Source organism: Vipera ursinii, assembly GCF_947247035.1.
Source record: "Vipera ursinii genome assembly, chromosome: 1".
Classification (NCBI taxonomy): domain Eukaryota; kingdom Metazoa; phylum Chordata; class Lepidosauria; order Squamata; family Viperidae; genus Vipera; species Vipera ursinii.
The window spans coordinates 107,329,533-107,350,740 of NC_139512.1; the positions used below are offsets into that span (position 1 = coordinate 107,329,533).

Genomic DNA, 21,208 nt, shown 5'->3' on the forward strand with positions numbered 1-21,208 from the left:
CAAAGTTTATGGGGAAAGCAAGATTTACTTAATGACTGCATGTTTCACCTAACAATCACAGTGATTCACTTAACAATTATAGCAACACCCCCCACCCGCACCCCACCCCCGACCCCATAAAGCTCACTTTAACAACTGTTTTGCTTAGGTTCAGAAATTCTGGGCCCAACTGTGGTTGCAAGTCAAGGAAATACCCATATCAATCTTGTTTCAAGGATCTTGGAAAAAGTGATGGAATGGCTTTAAAACTGGGCTTTATTTGGCTTATTTGCTTATTTTTTCCAAGATGGCAACAAAACCGTCTTGGACATGATCCCTCCTGTTCTCTGTGGGTTTTTTTTTCATTTGCCATTTTTTTCTAATTTGATCAGTGGGCAATCACTCGGTTTGATGACACAAACTCTGTGTTTCCATTTTCTTTTATTTGCTCCAGCCGCTTCTCTATTGCAAACAGGCAGCAGAATTATATTCTGTGCTGGCTAGATTAAACAGCCTGACAGGGAAGAAGATGGAGCAGCTCTGAACAGCAATTGGACAGATGAGCTTTGCAAACAACTGTAAATTGAAGAGCTTCCTCCTGTACAGGCTCTACTTTAGGAAGGGTGGATGAGCTATTTACTTTAAACAACCAATTTCAGCCCCTACATTCAACAGAAATTGGAGTGGAGTGAGAAATGGCAATTGCCTTTCTTCCCCACCTCTATGCTCCCAAAGATGGATCTTGTTCCAAATAAGCAGTTCTACATTTTAGGGAGAAATGACTTGCAGAAGAACTGTCTTCTCTATTGGCAGGTATAGAACTTCTAGGTCCCCCCCCCCCGAAACTAACAGTCATTAATGAGTTAGACCAGGTATGTCAAACTTGTGATGTCATGTGACATATCCTGACTTTTCCCCCAATGCCGGCAATGGGGTAGGCACGGTTTCAGGATGATGCATCCGGCCCATGGGCCGGTAGTTTGACATGCCTGAGTTAGTTTGAATATGCTTTTGAATTCTGTTCCAATTAACCTTAAAAACAGGAAATAGACTTTTAAACCCTTCTACAGTTTTGGTAAAGCCATCTACCTACACTCTACTGGTAATATTCTTGTTTCTTTTTTCATTGTTTAAGACACTGTTCTAAATCAGTAAAATTTACTTTAAGTAAATGACCAATTACAGTAAGCAATTGTAAGTGGCATTCATATGCCACACGAATATTGTGTGTTGGAAGTCAGCACCCACTCACCCTCCTAGAGAAGGAAATATTTTGGGGATATTAAAAATGCCAGAATATTATATTTCCCCAAAGGAATAATGGAGGAAAAATTCTTAAAAGGCTTTTCTGCCCAATTCGCCCCAGGCAGAAACTGAGCAGACTAGCTCTGTAGAAATGCAGATTTGATAATCCTATTCAGAAAGACTGGGCCACCTATTCATAAACAGAATGACTTCAGCCACAACCCCAGAGAAGGTTTGAGCTGAAGGGATTAGAAAAACAAAGACTCCCAAGGACAGGAAGATGACCTTTAGGACATAATAGGATTAACCCACCACCATTAGAATACCAAAAGGGCACACTCAGGCTCAGGTCAAAGTTCATTGCACAGGAACAGGAAATACAAAGCCACAGGAACAGGAAGAATCTTAAATACAAAGCCCAAAGATGGTATAAAACCCCACCTATCCCAATTCCATTTTGTCAGCTACCCCAGGAACATGCCGTGTCACTGAAGTTTCTGGCAACTCAGTAAACTGAACCTTCTTCCTTAAGCAGCCTCCATTTTATTTATTCCCGGCTTGGACTGGACCCTGATGAAGATTTTTCCTTCAACATGTTTAAACTCAAGAAATGAAATATGTCAATAAGCTGGAGTTGTACTAATTCCTTTCAAATGTATGAATTTTGGCATTGTTGAAATTTGCCAAACCTCATGCCTAAGGCAGGCTTTTTAAAGAGGCATCTTTGGGGGTTGATGCCATTAGCACAGCAGCAGTTTGAGAGGCATGACTTAAGCTGTCTATTTAAGACTTTAAGCAAAATGTTTGCAATTTAAAACTGAAAGAAAATAAGGACTACAGTGCCGTTTTGCAGAGTGAATGATTGGCTGTTGAAGAGAACTTAGACCTTGAAGGAGATTTAGTAACCTTGGTACTTAGGTTACCCTAAGTTACCCTATTTATCATATCTACAATAGTTCATCCACAGATGATCAGATTTTCTGCTGACAAGAAATTCAGCATCCTTGGTATCTAAATTATTCTCATAAAACCTTTTACCCAAAACCCAAGCCTCTGGGAGGCAGCTTGAGTTATGCCTGAAATATTTTTGTTAATGGCTTTTAGAACTGTTTGCTGAAAAGAGTCTGAAAATGTAGAAATGTGTTCAAAATAAGTCAAAATGTGCTAGCTACCTGTTCTCTCTATGCTGTGCTTTACTGAAGTAAAAACAAAGTACCAGTTATATTGTGCTTAGATTGTAGTCAGGTTGGCTGACTAAATTATGATGGCAAAAAAAATGCAAACAATTTTCTTCTTATAGACTTCAGGACATAGCACTATATGATATGGAGGATGGCTTTTTGAGGCAAGGAAGAACCGTACATATTTATCAGTTAGCTCAGCAAGCAAACCTAACTTTACATACTTTCTGTTGAAGGAACAAAGGAACTGACTAGGTCAGTTTAAGATGGAAGAATTCTTAAATTGAAGGCTTGTAATACTGTGGCCACGTCTCACCACACACAATCATTAGACCAGCTGGAAAAATCAGGGGAGCTTAATTAATGCAGTATAACAAATGAATGAGTTGTGAGCAAACATCTGGATTGCAAGTGTTGCATTGTGCTTGTGTTTCTATGGGGAAAAAAAGCCTTTCAGCATGGATTCAGAACACAGCAGCTTTTGTTGTTATGGCCTTTACAAAATCATGGGCATTTTGTAATTGTGAAAGGGATTGCAGGGGACAGACAGATGCAAAAATGTTCCCATACACATCGGATAATGAGTGATTTCAATTTTGTTTGTGGCTGTTTCAGAATGTTTTCAGGAAGAAGTGTGTGCCAATCACCAAGTTTGATATGAACAGCAGTTTGGAAAACATCTTTATTATATTGGTCATTCAGTTTCAAATCTGAAGCTTTGTTCACTGCTTCGTCTATATTGTGAACCGAATATATGATCTTACCATGTGGTCAAAACTGGATAACAATTATATGATTTGCTTGAAAATACAACCAAATCTATTAATTATGGCCACATTGGAAGGAGGCAGATGCCATATAGTAAGTTCTAATAAAATAGATGTCGCTACTTTTAACAAGATAGAGACACAGAAGCAGCAATAAACTTAATTTCATTGAGGGCTGCATCAAAATTTTGGTTGCCTCAGGGGGCTGGATGGACGTGGCTGGGTGGGCGTGGCTGACTGGGGGGGCATGGCCAGGTGGTGTGGTTAGCTCTATCTTGCTTGTGTTGGGGGGGCTGTGGGGGGCTGGGTAGGGGCTATGCCAGTGATCCAGAGGTCTCCAGCAGAGGGGCTGGGGTGGACTGGGGTGGGCGCCAGGACCTGTTCCACAGGAGGAGACTCATCATCCATTTTGGGCCGCGTTACCTGGAACTGCTTCCCAGGGGATGCCCAGCTGCACGTCGGGCAACTCTTGGGCTGGGCTCAGGCAGAGCAGGGAGGGGAGTCTCAGCTGCCTCCTGGGGATGGGGTGGGCTCCCCACCCTTCCCATTTGCTGGGACCATCAGAGGTATGGCAGCAGGTGGGAGGCTCATCCTGTGTGTGTGGCAGGGCTGGAGGATGAAGTTGGATGGCATAGGTCGAGTGGGTAGGGGCCGTGGCGTGGCAGTGATGTTCATCTTTGCTTGCCCATGCTTCCCCCCTTTGCCTCTCCCCGCTGCTTGGAGGGCCAGCCTGGAAGCCACAGCACTTGGACCCACTGTTGGTCTTTGCTTGCCTGAACCCACCGTAGCTGGGCAGAGCAGGTGGGTGACTGCCCATGTGTCTGGTGGGCCGGATCGGGTGCCTTCCCCTGCGCTTCTGCCTCTGCTTCTGGCTGCTGCTTGGAGGGCTGGCTCAGCGGCCAGGGCACTTAGATCATCCATCTTTGCTTGCCTGCGCCCACCACAGCTGGGCAGAGCGGGAGAACAGTCAGCTGCCTGACATGTCCAGTGGGCTGGATCATGTGCCTCCCCCCTGCACCTCTGCCTCCACCTGCTGCTTGGTGGGCCGACCTGCTGGCTGTGGCACTCAGACCCACCTTTGCTGTGCAGGTTGTGGGATCCTAGGGTGCTCCGGCCAATGGGCAGCCAAAGGGCTACTGGTTTGTGGCTGCTTGCCAGGCACCTCCTGCCCCTGTGTGCTCACCGCCTCCTGTGCTGGCTGGGGCGGGCCGGGGCCAGGGCAGCGGGGGATGGTCCCTCACTGTCTCCAGGGTGGCCCTATGGGCCAAAAGTGGGCCCATCATGAACCAGTTCTGGGCAGCGGGCCTTGCATTTGACATGTCTGCATTAGAGAATAGAAGAGTATTAGATGGAAGGAATTTGATTTAATCTTATTTTAATTTTTATATCTTGCGTGTTGTTAGCGTTTTAATTGCCCTGTACACCGCCCCGAGTCCTTGGGGAGGGGCGGTATATAAATCTAATAAAATAAATAAAAATAAAATAAAAGATTTTAGGTTTTAGAGGGCAAAAAGAATCTATCTATGGATTTCCAAACAGTTTATCAGGAATTTTAAGGTTTGGTGTAATCCTTGGAGTGGGGGAAGGCCTACTTTGCTTCCAATTCCTCAAGCAATAAAATTGAATTCTTTTTCTAGCTCTCCTATTGTTTAATATGTGTGTGAATTCAGTGGTATTTACTTTAACCAAAAAGCGACCCCACTCATTAAACTTGGTGTTGGGCATCTATTTCCTGCTGATGTAGTCATTTTTTCAGTGGGCCTCAAAAAAACTTGGCTGGCTTTAGCAGAACTCTGTAAGAAGAAAGGGATTACAATCAATCACTCTAAGATCAACATTGTGGTTTTCTTCAGAAGACCAAGTTATCACAAACATCAAAGGCAAATTGGAAATATCAAAATTTGAACAAGGTCCAGCTTTTAAATACGTTGGCATACTTTTTCAGGCCTCTGGAGCTTGGCACGAACAAATGTATTTCTGCCAAAGCTAATAATAGTGTCAAAGTAATCCTTTTTTTTGGTTTTCATTTATAAAGGAGCAGATGTCTATCTGCCACCCTCAAACTTTTAAAACAGATTTAATTTGCCATATCTATACCCCAAATGCTGTATCATGCAGAGTTATGTTCCTACAATGATTCCAAATCCTTGAAATTGTTCAAGATAGGTTGTTACAAGGCTCTTCTGCTCTCATCTGTGTTTCAAATGCTTTAATCAACATGAAAACTGACATGATTCCACTGGGAGAAAAAGTTCACACCAGCCAACTATCTTGTTGGCTTAAATTCCTGTTTTCCAAAGTCCCCCTGGTCTCATTAATGGTTTTTCATGGCTTTTCATCAAGGTAGAAAGAAAGAAAACCTTAGCTGATTATTCATTCAAATCATTGATTATTGTGGCCTTTCCATCTACTCTCTGCTACCCCTAGATTTAAAGAGAAATAAAGCTGAAATCTATCAAATAATCTTTGATGCTACACAGTAAATATATTTGGATGCTATAGCCATCCTTCAGTAGTGGTTGCAACCTGGAAAATGTTTATACAGGTAATCCTCGACTTATAACAGTTCATTTAGTGACCAAATAAAAGTTACAATAGCACTTGAAAAAGTGACTTAAGACTGTTTTTCACACTTATGACTGTTGCATCTTCCCCATGGTCATGTGATCAAAATTCAGACGCATGGCAACTGACTCATATTTATGACAGTTGCAGTGTCCTGGGGTCATATGATTCCCCTTTTGCGAACTTCTGACAAGCAAAGTCAATGGGGAAGCCAGATTCACTTAACAACTGTGTTCGTAACTTAACAATTGCAGTGATTCACTTAACAATTGTGGGAAGAAAGGTCACAATATGGGGCAAAACTCACTTGACAAATGTCTCACTTAGCAACATAAATGTCGGGCTCAGTTGTGGTCATAAGTCAAGGACTACCTGTACCTGCAAAGTATTTAATTTTGTTTCTTTGTCTCATTTTAGTGCCTCATTCTTGGCAGTACTAGTATTCCTTGTGCAGTGGCACAGTGGTTAGAATGAAGTATTGCAGGCTAACTCTGCCCAGTGCCAGGATTTTGATCTTGACCAGCTCAAGGTTGACTCAGCCTTCCATCCTTCTGAAGTCATTAAAATGAGGACCCAGATTATTGGGGGCAATGTGCTGACATTTGTAAACAGCTCAGAGAGTGCTGTAAAGTACTGTGGAGCAATATATAAGATTAAAGTTTTAAGTGCTACCTTTGGTGCCCCACAGCTCAGAGAACATCAGAGATCCCATAGTTCACCCCTCAGCTACAACTATTCTATTGGTACTGTATGATTCCCATTGACTGATGGACCCTGTGTTTGTGATAAGAAGGAACCTGAAATACAATAATCACCCATGAAGTTAAGTTTATATTTGCAGGCATAACATTTCCCTATTTTGTCATGATGACATTAAGAAATCTTTATTGACTCTTTGATATTATTGTATTTTTATGTAATTGTCTTTCTATTTATCTTAGGTTTTATCTTGTTGAATGCATTAGATTCATTTTTTTCTCTTTCTCAGTTTTTAAAATCTTAATGTTTACATTTTATATGACCTTTACACTATTCATGTTGCATTGGGTTGTTTGTTTTGTGTTTATACTTTGCAGGTTATTGATCATAATTAAATAAACTATATAATCCCTTCTGGAGGAGTTTATTAGTTGAGGAGGGCTGCCGTAATCTTTCCATATAATGAAACAGTTAATTATTGCAATGTGAAAGTTTGACTTTAATGGATGACAGCAGTTGGATGAATGAAAACAGCAGTTATACAAGCTGAACTTATTTAAGTATCGTTTATTAATCTCAAAAAAGCAGAAGAGGAAAGCAAGTTTAGCATGTGCATTGGTGCTATACAGAAGTTTGTGCCTCCATTTAAAGACTTGTAACCCCTGCCTTCCCCCCAAAAAAATCAGCAAAGCAAGAAAAGCATGGACATACTGCATAAGAATTTAGTTTTCTACATTACAATGTTATACGTTACTATCATTATTTTAGGAATACTTGGAAGGTTTTCCAATGAGATAAAACTTCCAATGAGAATGCTCTCATTTTGAAAACAATTCGCCAGGATGAATGTAATTTTTTTTTTACACAAAAGATGACATTAATTTGATTAAGCACCTGGCCAACAGAAAAACATCGGAGTCAAAGACACAGGAAGAGATCCAAAATAGCACTGGATGACAACTGATTTCTGCAGAGTGATTGTTGGATTTTTCTTGAACAAAGAAAAATGAAAATTCTTATCCTTCTTCTAGCTGGGTGGGGCTTCGGTGGGGCATACATCTGTTGCACACTTACACTCATCCACATATAAATAGTCATAAATGATGGTCGTGCCATTTGGACATGTTAAGGTTACTTCTTTTCTATGGCTCTTTTGCTCTTGGCAACATGCACAGTTATGGTGAAATGCCTTTTCCATTTGAGAATATCTGTCCAGATAGGGGGAAAAAAAGTTAGATACTTTTTGCAAAATGTAACTTATTACACGCATTTTTACACTGTCCATCTCAAATAAGTCTTTTGGGGTTACCATAGAGTTTTAAAACTCCAACAAATAATTTGTCGGAGTGGTTAAAAATGCACATAGCCACCCAATCATCAAAACAATCCAATAGAATCAACTGGCAAATTGGAAGGGGCTCTTGTCTCCAAGCTGTCCAAGTATATCTAAGCTGATATTTTATGAATATCACATTATCCGGCAGAGGAATGAATAGGTAAGAGTAGGATAGGCCTCCTTATCACTTACACTGAAGAGCTTGGACAAGTTCCTTCACAGTAGGTCAGTTCAACAGTTTCAGAAGATACACACTCATTTTCACGAATTAGAGTTTGATTCTTGTGTGGTTTGCAGTTTGGTGCTTAAAAATGAAAGGGAAAAAGGAAATATTAAATTTTTCATTTAGTCTTCACATTCACCACTGTGGTTGCTGACTAAGGAAATAATCTACCATTTGTTTTCTTCCAAGTTATTTTTTTTGTTCTTCTCAATCTCTCCTACAACTTTTGAATTTCCCAGTAGCTGCCCATTCGTTTATTAGCCATCTATGACTCCACTTAGCTTTTTAAGGTAAGATATGCCAGATGTTGCCATCTGCTTAACTCCCTATAAATAATGATGAATGTTACACAAGCCCACAAAGCCTTCATTTTTCACTCTCAGGAATTCAATAATAGCTATGATTGGAATATTACTTAAGGGAAGTGTACAAGATGTGCATAATAAACAGATAGGTTTTGCTGACCTGGTGGAGAAGAGTCCATGACATGTAAGATATGGGCAAAAATTTTTTTTTGAAGAAAAAGATGTTTACAGATCTCAGGAGACAATTTATCTCTATCAAACTATATAGCAGAAGATTCAGTCCTAGGCATGCCCTTTTCAACATTTCGATTCATAAATTTAAATGAAGAGGTAGGGGTAATGCTCATTAAATTTACTTAATAAAGACCCTATGAATTATGGATTTTTTAAATTTTTCTTTACTTACTCCCTTTGCATATCTTGCAACAGCCATTTGGAGTCAATTCAATTTGATCCTTTGACAAGAAAGAAAGTTTGTCTTATTATTTTAATCATTATTACATCTGGATATACAGTAGAAATATACAGTACTGGATTTTAAATGTACCTTTAGTCTTAAAACTTCATTTTAAACTCCATTAACAAAATGCTTCAATCTATCATTATTTAATGTACTCAAAGAGGAGAATCAAAGCCAGCAAGTTATGAATTAATTATGAGTTATTGCTTATTGTCTGCTTATGAAGTGGGGAAAATGCATCATTTCTCAATCTTTATAAAGAAACAATAGATGCACTTTACTAACAGAAGCATTCTATGATTTTTTTTCATTGAGGAACATCACATTCTGTAAAAACATCTAATAAACACCAGATCTCACTAGTCGTAAGAATGAGAAAAACCCAACAGTTTCAGTTCAATTCATCCAACCTTTACAATTCTGACAGAAAATAATAGGGATTCCAGAAAATAATCCAGATTATAATGTGGATAGGATTGGTACCTAAAGAAATACAAGCTGTTATCACTGAGTTTCTAAATGTGGAAAGAGTGATAATGCTGCTCATCCAAATATAAATATTTTATATATATAAAAAACATTTTCATACTGAATATATGAATATTTTCATACTGAATATATTTAGGGAGGATAATGAGATGTGGGGCACACTCCTACTGTAGCTTTAGCCATCACCATTTCTTCATGCTGAACAAATAAACAACTTTATGCTGTAGGAGGCAACTGCTAGTTATTCAGTGCATATGAATAAGAATCATTAGAATATTAATAATAAATAACATTAACCCCAACCTTGAATGACAGATGGTGATCATGACAATTTGATATGGATCTTTGGTATAGTTTTTAGAAACCATGTTTCATTACATTCGACAAATGTAGACCGTAAATGAAAATAGAATAAATAAAAAGTGATATAAAACTTACAGGACTACAGTCTGGATCAAAGGAAGGGCATTTTTCTTCAGCCTCAACCAAAACTAGTATATTGTTCCTTGGCTCACATCTGTACTGTTTACAATGACCCGCTTTTGTCTGCCCAGGCTGTTTTTTTTTATAAATTGGGAGAGAGAGACAGAGAGAGAGAGTATGAGAGAGGACTGTTATTTTGTTTGTAAACTACATTATAAACTGTAATAGAAAATATAAAGCAAAGTTCTTAATATGTCTAGATCAGTGTTTCTCAACCTCAGGAACTTTGAAATGTATGAACTTCAACTTCTAGAATTCCCCACCCAGCATGGCCTCAGATGGAGGAGCTTGGCTGTTTAGATATTCTAGCACTGGCAGCACATGTGACAGTGAGTGGCTGATTTTCTAGCAGTACTAGCAGCATAAGCAGTCATGGTGGTGTATTGCAGACTAATTCAGCTCACTACCAGGCGTTCGATCCTCACCGGCTCAAGGTTGATTCAGCCTTCCATCCTTCCGAGATAGGTAAAATGAGGACCCAAGTTGCTGGGGGCAATTTGCTCAGTCTGTAAACCACTTAGAGAGGGCTGTAAAGCACTATGAAGCGGTATATAAGTCTAAGTGCTATTGCGATGAGCTGCAGAGTGCGCACTGCACCTCCCTCCTCTTTCTCCAGTTCTGCCACCACCCCAAAGAGCACCTTTCCACATAGCCCTGCACTTTCTCTCAGGGTGCCACCACTTGCTCTTTGCCTTGCATCCAGTGGTGGGATTCAGCCAGTTCGCACCCACTTTGGTAGAACCGGTAGCTATTTTTTTGTTGCCCAGGCCCAGAGTGGACTTCCGGAAGTGGCATCCACACAAAGAACCGGTTGTTCACATATTTGAATCACTGCTTGCATCATGCTTCCTCCGCCCTGATTGGGCCTGGCAAATTCCCTTTGGCAGATGAGGCTCCGCACGCGTCTCAGAACTGCACCCTTGTCCAGTGCTTGGATCCAAGGCCACCAGCAGGAGGAAAAAAGACAGCAAAGGTTGGCTGTGACACTGGGAAGCAGCAGGCGCAGTGCAGGGCACCCAAAAGAGCAGAAACGAAGAGGAGGTAAGGCAGATGGAGGCAGAGGAAGTGAAGGCAAGCACTGCAGAGCAGGAGAAATGTGAAGTCCTTGCCTATGGTATCAATAGCACCGGCCTGGCCTGATGATTGTAACCGGGACTATTGGAACTGCTAAGTGGTGTGGTCACATGATGTTTTGCCTAATACCCACATCTCTTAGCAATGGAAGTTCCATTCCCAGTTGTGGTCCTACGTTGAGGACTACCTATATTTAGTTCAGTCCAGCTTTCCTATCCTACCAGTTGCTACCAGTGTTGTAGACTGGAAATGATGAAGTACAGTCCAAAATATTAGGAGGGAAGCATGCTGAGTCCTATTCATATTTTAATAGCTTACAGTATTTCTCATCTGCCATTGCTATGAAGAAAGTAGGCATTAAAATACAGGGTTACAAGTTTGGAAAGAAGTTCAGATTAGTTAGCAAAAGTACAGGAATATCCTATTATTTCACTTGTTTACAATACGAATGAGAAGATATTACCTCCAGTATCTCAGCAGTACCATTAATGGTGACGACGCAAGCCACTGGGATGCAGTTTCCACAACATTCGCCAGGTTTTACTTGATACTCATGCCCCTGTTAGGAGACATTAAGAGTTAATACTGGTGGCTACCAATCTATGGGAGAGAGAGAGCCTCCGTTAAAAATCCTTTTAAGCTACATTTAGGCAGGAAAGACTTGTTCTTACCATGGGACAATCCGTGTTGCAGGTAACTGGCTTACAGTCCACAACATTTCTCTTGGTAGCAGGGTCCTTAACAGAACTACAGATGCATGTTTCACAGGATTTACCAGGAACAGTCATCCCAGGCTGGGGAAAAAAATATGTAATATAATTATATATAATTCTCATAGATGAAAAGGCAGCATTTGTGTTTACTGTAACTAAGCCTATATATTTCTTTCATTAAACATGTAAGCGATAAGGAAAGATGGTGCGTATTAAGTAGGAATCTATATAAGAATGTCAGTTGGTGAGCAGCTCTGAAGCTAGGGTCCTGGTCTCTTTTTGGTTTTTTTTTACTTTTAATTGTTATTGTTACATATACTGTATATTAACATCTGCAAGAAAACAACCAAGCTCAGAAATGAGGACTCCTCATTTCAACCCCTGAACTACAGATATTCTCCTTTATAGACTTAAAAGGCTTTGCCTGTACCATTGTAAATACCATCTTAATATTTGGAGTCCCCCACACAGATATCATTCCTTGTGTCCATTCTCTAGAACTCAAGTCAATTAACCCTTTTCCTGGCAGAGATGGTGAGATCCAGAGTACAGTATGGATTTTCATGCTAAACTTTTGATTTATAATTGAACATGTAGAAAACAGGTTTATTCACATACATAAATAATAAATATTAATTTCTTTACCTCATAAACTGATCCATTAACCAAACAGATACCTTCTCTTATTTCTGAAAACAGAAAGAACCAATTATTTAAAGTATAATGGAAAATGAAATTCAGATTTAAACATAAAAATGATAAGAATTTAATAGAATTAGAATAGAATAGTAGAATTAGAATTACAATATTTTATTTGGCCAGGTGTGACTCAAGGAATTTGTTTTCAGTGGAGAAGCTCTCAGTGTACATGCCAAGCCATACAGTAATAATAATCATAATAATGATACCAATAAGAGGGGGTACTAGAGAAGATGAGAAGGATAATAATAATAATAATAATAATAATAATAATAATAATAATAATAATAATAATAATAATAGTAATAATAATAATAATAACAATAATAATACAGACATACAACATGGGTAAATAGACATTGGACAATACTGTGAGGATTAGGTGTTCAACAGAGTGATGACACAAGGGGAAAAAACTGTCCCTGTGTCTAGTTGTTTTGGCACACAATGCCCTATAGCGTCATCTTGAGGGAAGAAGTTGAAACAGTTTATGTCCAGGATATGAGGGCTCTGTAGATATTTTCTCAGCCCTTTTTCTGGCTCGTGCAGTATACAGCTCCTCAATGGAAGGCAGACTGGTTGCAATTGTTTTTTCTGTAGCCCTAAGTATCCATTGAAGTCTGTACCTGTCCTGCTTGGTTGCTGAACCAAACCAGACAGTTATAGAAGTACAAACGACAGACTCAATAATTCCTCTGTAAAACTCTATCGATAGCTCCTGAGGCAGTCTGAACTTTCTAAGTTGACTACAGTGGGAAGGTAACAGCGTTCCGTGCGCCTTTGGCGTCTAGTCATGCCGGCCACATGACCACGGAGACATCCTCGGACAAGCGCTGGCTCTTCGGCTTTGAAACGGAGATGAGCACTGGCCCCTAGAGTCGGAAACGACTAGCACGCATGTGCGGGGGAACCTTTACCTTTACCTTATTTAATACTATTTAAATAGCCAATAATAACTAATTGTAAGAAGAGAGCTGAATACTTTATACACAAAGTTACTTTTATTTCATTTTATTTGTGACTTTTATGTTGCTTTCCTCCAAGAAGCTTATGGCAGCCAGCAACCTTCTGGGATAGATAAGGCACAGATATAGGGACGAGTCTAAACCTCTCATGATGGAATTCTGGTTGTATCTCCTCTGATCCACCAAACTCAGTGAATATGTGAATATGAAATATCACTCTCACTGAGCTTTACTGCAGAATGAAGGTTTGATTGGGGATTTCACAGTTTTTATCAGACTTGTTATTAATAATTAAATTAGGTAAAATATTAAAGTAGGGGGTGCTATCTCAATACAACTTCAAATCTACAGCAGAAAACAGCTTCTCTTATGCTTAGATAATGACTTCTATAGCTACCCGAATTTCCCATTTTTAAATTAGTTATGAGATAAAATACAAATAGAAACCAAAATTAGGAATATATCCATCCTACATTCATACTGTTTCGTCTCATCTACAATTCCTCTGGTGATGGCTGTTATTCCCTTAGAATATATAATCTATTTATCTTATACTATATCTCAGCAAGTTTGAACCTACCACATTCAATGCTGCCACAGCACTCATCGTAAGAGATTGAGGCTACGTGATATCCAGGTTTACAAGTCTTCTTTTCCTGGGAGCACAGACTGGTGTTGCATACTGTGGAATAGATCAACAAGAAGAAAGAACAGAATGAAGCCCCAAGCAATTGGACTTGCCTGTCTTCTTGTGACGTTGTCCATCTCATCTATAATTTTAATGACATATCAAAACAAGGAGATCCTGGTGTATTGAGTGCATGTAACCTTGATCCTAGAAATCTCAGATTTCTAGCTTTCTGTCTAAAATCTCTATCTGAAGCATATGGTGCTAGCATGTGAAGAATACAGCTGTTCGAACCTCCAAAGATTGCTATCTGTCCTAGATACTGGTAATTCAGTTCTCTTTCGAGTGTTCATTTACTATCCCTGTTAGATGCTCTCTCTCAACCTTTTCTCTCTAAAAAAAGTGACAGGTGGTTAACTTTTTCTCTAATGGAAACAAGTTTAATATTAATATTTTAAGACTCAATTATTATTTTTCTTGTTTCTGTTTGCAGGAATCAGAATAGCTTTGTATCATTACTGATCAAAATACTATAAAGATAAGTGGTGGTATAAAGTTGAAATACCTGTGTTTTCTAGGCATAACAATGCTCCCCTTCTCTTTTTTCAAAGACAAAGAGTGCTTGCTATGGGGAAGACTCATCAGCCACAACCAGATAAACCTGTTTAGTCTCAAAAGTGCTGGTGAAGGGGGCAGTGTGTGCCAGCCAGCCAGAAAACATAAGAAGAGCTAATTTTACTTTATGGTAACATTACAAGAACAGAATTTTGCAAGTCTGAAACTATTTCTCTCTCTTATTCCCTTTATGGCCTCCAAAAACTAGGAGAGTCTCTTCTTCATGTTCTTGCTTCAGGTTAAGCTGCCTTTTAACTGATCCTTCCCTTGGCTGCCCTGCCTCCCAACATCATTCCATGTATTCTCTCTCTCTCTCTCTCCCCGCATGTGCATGCGTTTGTGCATGAATTCCACTTTCAAGCAAGCCAGATGTTTTCACTGATCATTTTTTTTTATTTCTTTTTCCTTTTTAGACCTTGGCTGTGCAGCATCCTGATGTCATTTCTTTAGATTATTTTCTCAGACTTTGGGGTCTGAAAGTTCATTGGGCTATAGCCTTTGTCATTCCAAGCAATCATAGCCCCTGGTGTCAGAGGGCAACAGAAATTGTGGTGGTGTTTGTGGCACCTGTAATATATTAAAGCTGTATATGGATACAGGTGTGTGTCAGAGAGAGCACAACCCCTTTGGTATTAGAGATAAGTAAACAAATAATGCATACCGCATTTTATTTCGGGGCAGCATGAATCTTTTGGATTTTGCACAGAGACGGGCATGTATCCTTCCTCCTCACAACTGTGGGTTGTGTTTGGGCAGCTCTGTGGCTTGCACTGTACGCTTATAGACAAAGGATCACATAGACACTCTTGACAGTTGCTCTTCCATTTGGTACCAGGCTGTTGTAAAGAAAAATCAGATTAACAAGGAGGCTTATCGCTTGGACAATCAGTGGACTTAAGAAGGAGCAATTACTTGGCTTTAAACTTTTCATTGTGTCAGATAGGCCTGCTGAATTGTGCCTTAACATTTGGCAGAGATTTTCTTCATGTTGGTTTTACTGAATGGCCAAGAAGGGCCTTAAAATTACAAACCAAAGGAAACTATTATAAATTAGGTATGCATCTTTTCAAGAGTTCCATCTGATAAATATAAACCTAATACTAGTGGGCATGAAGTTGAGAATTTTAGTTAGGACTGGAGGCTAACTGGTGTTTTTTTTTTAAATCCTGCTTTTTTTGTATAAAAATAAAGATGGCGAACATACCAATACTCCTTCCTCCTCATATTTTCCCCAAAATAACAACAAGGGGAGTTGGACTGAGAGAAAGTGACTAGTCCAAAATCACCTTTTTGGTTTTGCATGCTTAGGATGGGACTAGAATTCACAGTCTTCTGGTTTCTAGGCCAGAACCTTAACCGCTACACCAAACTTGTTCCCTAAAATTGATATTTTGTTTAGTATTTTTTACAAGATGCTTTCCAAGTGTAGTCTGAATCTTTCTTTATTTTCATTTAGTTTAATCTTGCTCTTCCAAGAACAACTTTTGGGCATGTGTTTTGATTCTGCCTCTTCCTCCACGGACAGATCTTTCCATTTTATGCTTTTAAGTGAAATGGTCTTCCATCTTCAATCAAAAGTGACATGATGCCCTTTGCTAGTGATGTACTCTGGGTTCATGATGACATAACATTCTGTGTGAACTACTTACCAGTTTTGGTAATCCATCTGGTCCCACACAACCTATTACCAAAAAAAAGGTTAAAAATTCACACAGATAATATAATCAGATAATATAATACAGTCTCCTTCAACATGGAAGTATCAAGATGCATTAAGACCACAACTAGCTTGGAATTCTGAACATTGCAACGACGATGTTATCTAGTTTGGTAATGAAACATCTGCAAGAACTCAGAGAGCACCAAAGCACCTTCATTTCAACCCTGAGCTACAAACACTCTCTTTTATTGGATTAAAAGCAGTTACAAAAAAACTGTGGCCACAAGAGCTGGTGTACTTAATTTTCTTGAAAAAGCAAATGGCCATCTTTCCCTCCCAAACCATACGATTGTTCTTCCCAACTGCAATATATAAGGATGATTCTATGCTATATGCTTCAGTAAGGAGTGCTGTATGCTTCACTATTCAGTAAGGAGTGCTGTATGCTTCACTATTCAGTAAAGAGTGCTGTATGCTTCACTATTCAGTAAGGAGTGCTGTATGCTTCACTATTTAGCTTTTTAAATGTTGTTTTAATTGGGCTTAATTAATTTAATTTAATTCTATATTATTTTTATATTGTATTTTATGCTGCCCTGTAAACCGCCCTGAGTCCTTCGGGAATAGGGCGGTATAGAAATTTAATTAATTAATTAATTAATTAATTAATTAATTAATTAAATAAATAAATAAATTCATAATGAAAAGAGAAACTTACCACATTCTGGAACACAGAGGCCAGTGTGAGAATTGAAAATGATTGTACCCTCTGGGCAAATGCATCGTTCAGCAACATGGTCGTTCTTCTCATGCGTCAATCTGCAAGAAATGGAGAAAATTGTATATTGCTGAAATGTTTTTAGCATTATATATATAAACATTCCTACTATCTTTTCAGTGATAAAATTGTTGCCAGACAGATTAATATGGTGTCTTTCATTTTGTAATTAAATGTTTCAAGAGCACATCATGAATTCCCACAAAAATCATGTTTTTGAAAAGAGTTCTTGAGGCATAAAAAAATTTGGCACTTTGAGGGGTAATTCTATGTCATCCCTTTCCCAGCTTCTAGTAGTCAAAGCAGCCACTTGTCCAGCCAGAGCAGGGAAATGCTTGATTGGTTCAGGATGCCATTTCTGGGTGGAGTCTTAGTTGTCAGAGTTGTTTTAAGTGAATCACTGTAGTTGTTCAGTTGATAATATGGTGGTTAAGTGAATCTGGCTTCCACATTGATTTTGCTAGTCAGAAGGTCACAAAAAGTGATCACATGACCCCGGGACACTGCAACCATGATAAACACAACCATGATAAACACAAGCCAGTTGCCATTTGCATAATGTGATCGTGGGGATACTGCAATGATTGCAAGTGTGAAAAATGGTCAAAAGTCACTTTTTTCAGTGCCGTTATAACTTTAAATGGGCACTAAATGAACTATTGTAAGTTGAGGACTACCTGTATGTGTCTTCTGAAAAAAACCCACTTCTACTAGGATCTAATCTTTTGATGCAAGGATCTTTGGGCAACTTCAAACTTCAAGGCCCTGCATATTCCCTATGTATTTTGGGTTGACTTAATTTTTCTGCTTTAATGACAGGAGGTCTAAATGTAGACAGGTCACTCAGAAATGGTCATTCTTGTTGCTTACTCCTAATGCAATAATTATTCAAAATTAGATACTTCAGAAAATCCATTTTCAGCATTTAAAACCTCCTCTCTCAAATATGAAAGTTAAGGCAGGCTGAGTCTGAACCTTGTTCTCAAGTAAAGCACATGGAGATTTCTTATCAAAGGGCTTCATTTCTAGAATACTAGAGTGCCTCTAACCAATAAAGTGTGCATCTCACACAACCCTAGGACTTTTCTGGAATTCCTTAAAAGAGTCCAACGTTTTTCAGGATTTCTGGTGAGCCCGCACAAAAGATGCAACTGCTTTAGGGTATCCAAATATTAGATTCCAGGCAAGTCTTTAAAAAGCAGAGGTTTTATTCAGACTCAAGCAGAAATATGAAAAAAAAAAATCAGGGCTACATTAGAATTGGGTAACCCCCCCCAAATTAAATAAATTAATAAATAATAAAAATAACTAAAAATACAATTCCAGAATATAGTTACATAGTACAGTGACAGATATGCAAAAGGAGAGCAAGACGTAATCTCATTGCATGAGCTACATGCCATGTTAGTTCATGTAACCTTTAATTTTGCTCATATATCATTACATAGATAAGAATGTTTAAAATAACTTTTTTCCCTAATTAATAGATAAACTGTCATTATGTCACACATGGGTATAAATTCATAATATTCCACCAACTCCCATTTCCTATTGAAAGAAATAAAAAATACACCTGTTAAAGGAATTAGTACTGTGTACCATTAGTCCCCCCCTTTTTCTTCTTACCTATTTTCACAGGTTTCTGGATGAATAGGAGCACAAGGAGCATACACCTTGTCTTTTGGGCAATCATAGGCTGTAAATGAGACAATAAAACACATTATGAACAGGCAAAGGTTTATATTCCAATAGGGGAAAAAAAACTATATGGCGCTATAGAGACACAACCTCTTTCTCCAGAGATTTTGTAGGAGAACAAAACCAATAAAACAACTGCAAGTGACTTCAAACTGTTTGGAGAATCAAGGAGAGGAAAGAGACCTTTTAACTTTTATTTCTTGTTATTTATCTCTCTTCCTCTCTTTTTCCCTTGAAGAAAATAGTCAAATCTGCACATTACTCCACCGAGAGTGCTTTCTATTAAATTTTAAGGACTGAACCTTAAGTATTTATAAGTTCATGGGGCGAAGGGGCAACTTCTTCCTTTTGGAAAACATTTATGTCCTAATGAACTTGCAACTGTTAATTAATTATTTCTAATTGCAAAATGATAATAAAAAAATAACGTTGTTTGTAACAGAAACAACATTTTTGGATTTGTTTCTGAGCTGTTTAAAATAGACCTTGAAAGAGTTAGGATATTTTCAGAACCTTTGCAGTTTTTAGGACCTCCGCCCTACCGAAATCTGTTTTTCGTTGAATTATTGCTGTGAAGCAAAGGTCAGAAATAAGAGTGATAACAATTTAGTGAATTTATAAGTAGTTTTTTCCAGTATTTTCTTTTTAAACTTTCCACTAATTAAAAAATAAGTCCTGTGCAGGAGGTATTTTCTCTTTTGATGGTTAGCCAACATAGTATATAGATCTAATCAGACAAAGAGAGGAGCCTACAGTTACAATAAGGCTCTAGAAAAGGCCATAATCTGTGGAATATGATTCACACATGCTTACTGGCAAAGTTGATTTATACTGTACAATATAATGTGCAGAACTGAGGATGTTTGCTATTGCTTGAAGCTTTCCACTGTTGATCTAGTGGTTAAGTCACCAATACAAAAAGTGGGAGACTGAGTTCTAGTCCTGCCTTAACTGTGAAAGCCAACTGAGTGATCTTGGTCCAGTCGCTCTCTCTCTCAGCCCAACTCACCTCACAGAATTGTTGTTGTGGGGAAAATAGGAGGAGGAGGGTGTTTTGAATATGTTCACAAACACGAATTATTTGTAAAAATAATATGGGATATAAATACATATTTTTAAAAAAATCATATTCTAGAAAGACTGATATGAATCAGCAGATATTTCTGAAGACTGGAATACAGTGAAGAATTAGCTAAAGTTTATGTTCTAAGTGCGACTTCCAAGGATTGGAATCCCCCCCACTTCTTCCCAGTACTTTACATATTTTCTGCTACCTTGCATTCTGCCTTTCAATCTTCAAAAACAATAATAAAGTCTGAAAAAAATTAGGATACAGGATGCAAATAATGTTTGCCCATGTCGTGTTGCTGTTCAGTTTGCATGGCTGTCTAGTGGTCTTTTGACATAAAGACAGATGTTTCATCCTCTACTTACGGCATTTCCCATGGGTCTTGCTCCTCCAGTCGGCACAAGCCCCATTCGCCGTACAAAGAGAGGCATACATGTCGACGTAGATGCAGCTCAAGGAATCATTGGAAGCCTGACATGTTTCAATGAGGCAGTAGTCATAGAAATTTCTTGGAGACAGAAGTTTATGGCAATCTGCAAAAATACTTTAAAACCAGGGGATGAAATTAAAATCATATCAATTAAACAAGCTTTTTTTCTTCTTCATGGTGAAAAGAACAACTGAAAGAATAAGCCTTGTGGCAAAGACATGATACTGAAGCATGTAAAAACTCTGGTTCTGCATTGGTAGGTCACATTCCTAGACTGCTATTCTATATGATATATAAGAAATCTGAAGATCATTTGAGTATCTGGTAAATAATACAGGGCAATACCTAATTCTGTGAAATATCATAACATCACCATGCAAGGTATACGTATAGTTGGGAAGATCATTCACGGTCCAAGGGCCGGTTGCAGACCCTCCGATCTGGATTGCTGTTAGAACTGCTGCTTCCTAGCTTAATCATATAATGGCCAGTTTGCCAAGAGCTGCTAGTCTGCTGGTGAAGCTCCCTGTCCTATCATTGTGCCAGGTAAGTGACAGGCTGCTGAGAAGCAAGGGGAAGGGAAGAGAGAAGCTTGGTGAGTGAATAGAACTGGGGAATAGGATTAGCTTCTAGACACTTATTTGATGGACTGACACAGGACAAGTTGGAATATTCTTTACTGGCCAAGTGTGATTGGACACACAAGGAATTTGTCTCTGGTCCATAAGCTCTCAGTGTACATACAAACAACAAAGTGGTAAGTCATAGATGCAATCATAAACCACAAGATACAAACAACAAGTGATAAATCATAAGATACCAATAGGACAGTGGCGCCGAACCTATGGCAAACATCCAGAGTGGCACGCAGAACCTTCTCTGTGGGCACGTGTGCCGTCGCCCCAGCCTCACATCCCCCCAAGGCCCCCTCTTCACCAGCAGCCTCCCCCCGGAGGAGAGTAGCGCAGCCAAGGACATGGCAGCCAGGCAGCAGGGACAAGGTTCTGCCCTCACACTCTGTCGCACACAGATGATGCTGCGAGGTGCAGGCAGAGGGCATGGCTGCCATGGCGCTGCAGGGCCACCTAGGTGATCTGTTGTGGCAGGCCATGGAGGTGGTAGGTGACCCTGTGGGCAGGTGGGGCGA

At 39.2% G+C, this 21,208-nt stretch overlaps 1 protein-coding gene across 1 annotated transcript in view; it reads right to left on the minus strand.

Moving 5' to 3' along the window:
• Positions 1-6,929: 6,929 nt before the first annotated feature.
• Positions 6,930-21,208, minus strand: part of LOC310647397 (mucin-5B-like) — a 62,453-nt gene continuing 48,174 nt past the window's right edge. The window contains exons 37-49 of the mRNA XM_083374630.1: positions 19,997-20,175; positions 18,491-18,560; positions 16,805-16,905; positions 16,076-16,107; positions 15,088-15,262; positions 13,764-13,865; positions 12,165-12,208; positions 11,478-11,600; positions 11,270-11,365; positions 9,688-9,804; positions 8,707-8,755; positions 7,965-8,076; positions 6,930-7,644 (exon numbers count right to left, since the gene is read on the minus strand). Coding sequence (XP_083230756.1) covers positions 7,464-7,644; positions 7,965-8,076; positions 8,707-8,755; positions 9,688-9,804; positions 11,270-11,365; positions 11,478-11,600; positions 12,165-12,208; positions 13,764-13,865; positions 15,088-15,262; positions 16,076-16,107; positions 16,805-16,905; positions 18,491-18,560; positions 19,997-20,175 — 1,381 coding nt within the window. The 3' untranslated portion in view covers positions 6,930-7,463. The remainder of the gene's footprint in view (positions 7,645-7,964; positions 8,077-8,706; positions 8,756-9,687; positions 9,805-11,269; positions 11,366-11,477; positions 11,601-12,164; positions 12,209-13,763; positions 13,866-15,087; positions 15,263-16,075; positions 16,108-16,804; positions 16,906-18,490; positions 18,561-19,996; positions 20,176-21,208) is intronic.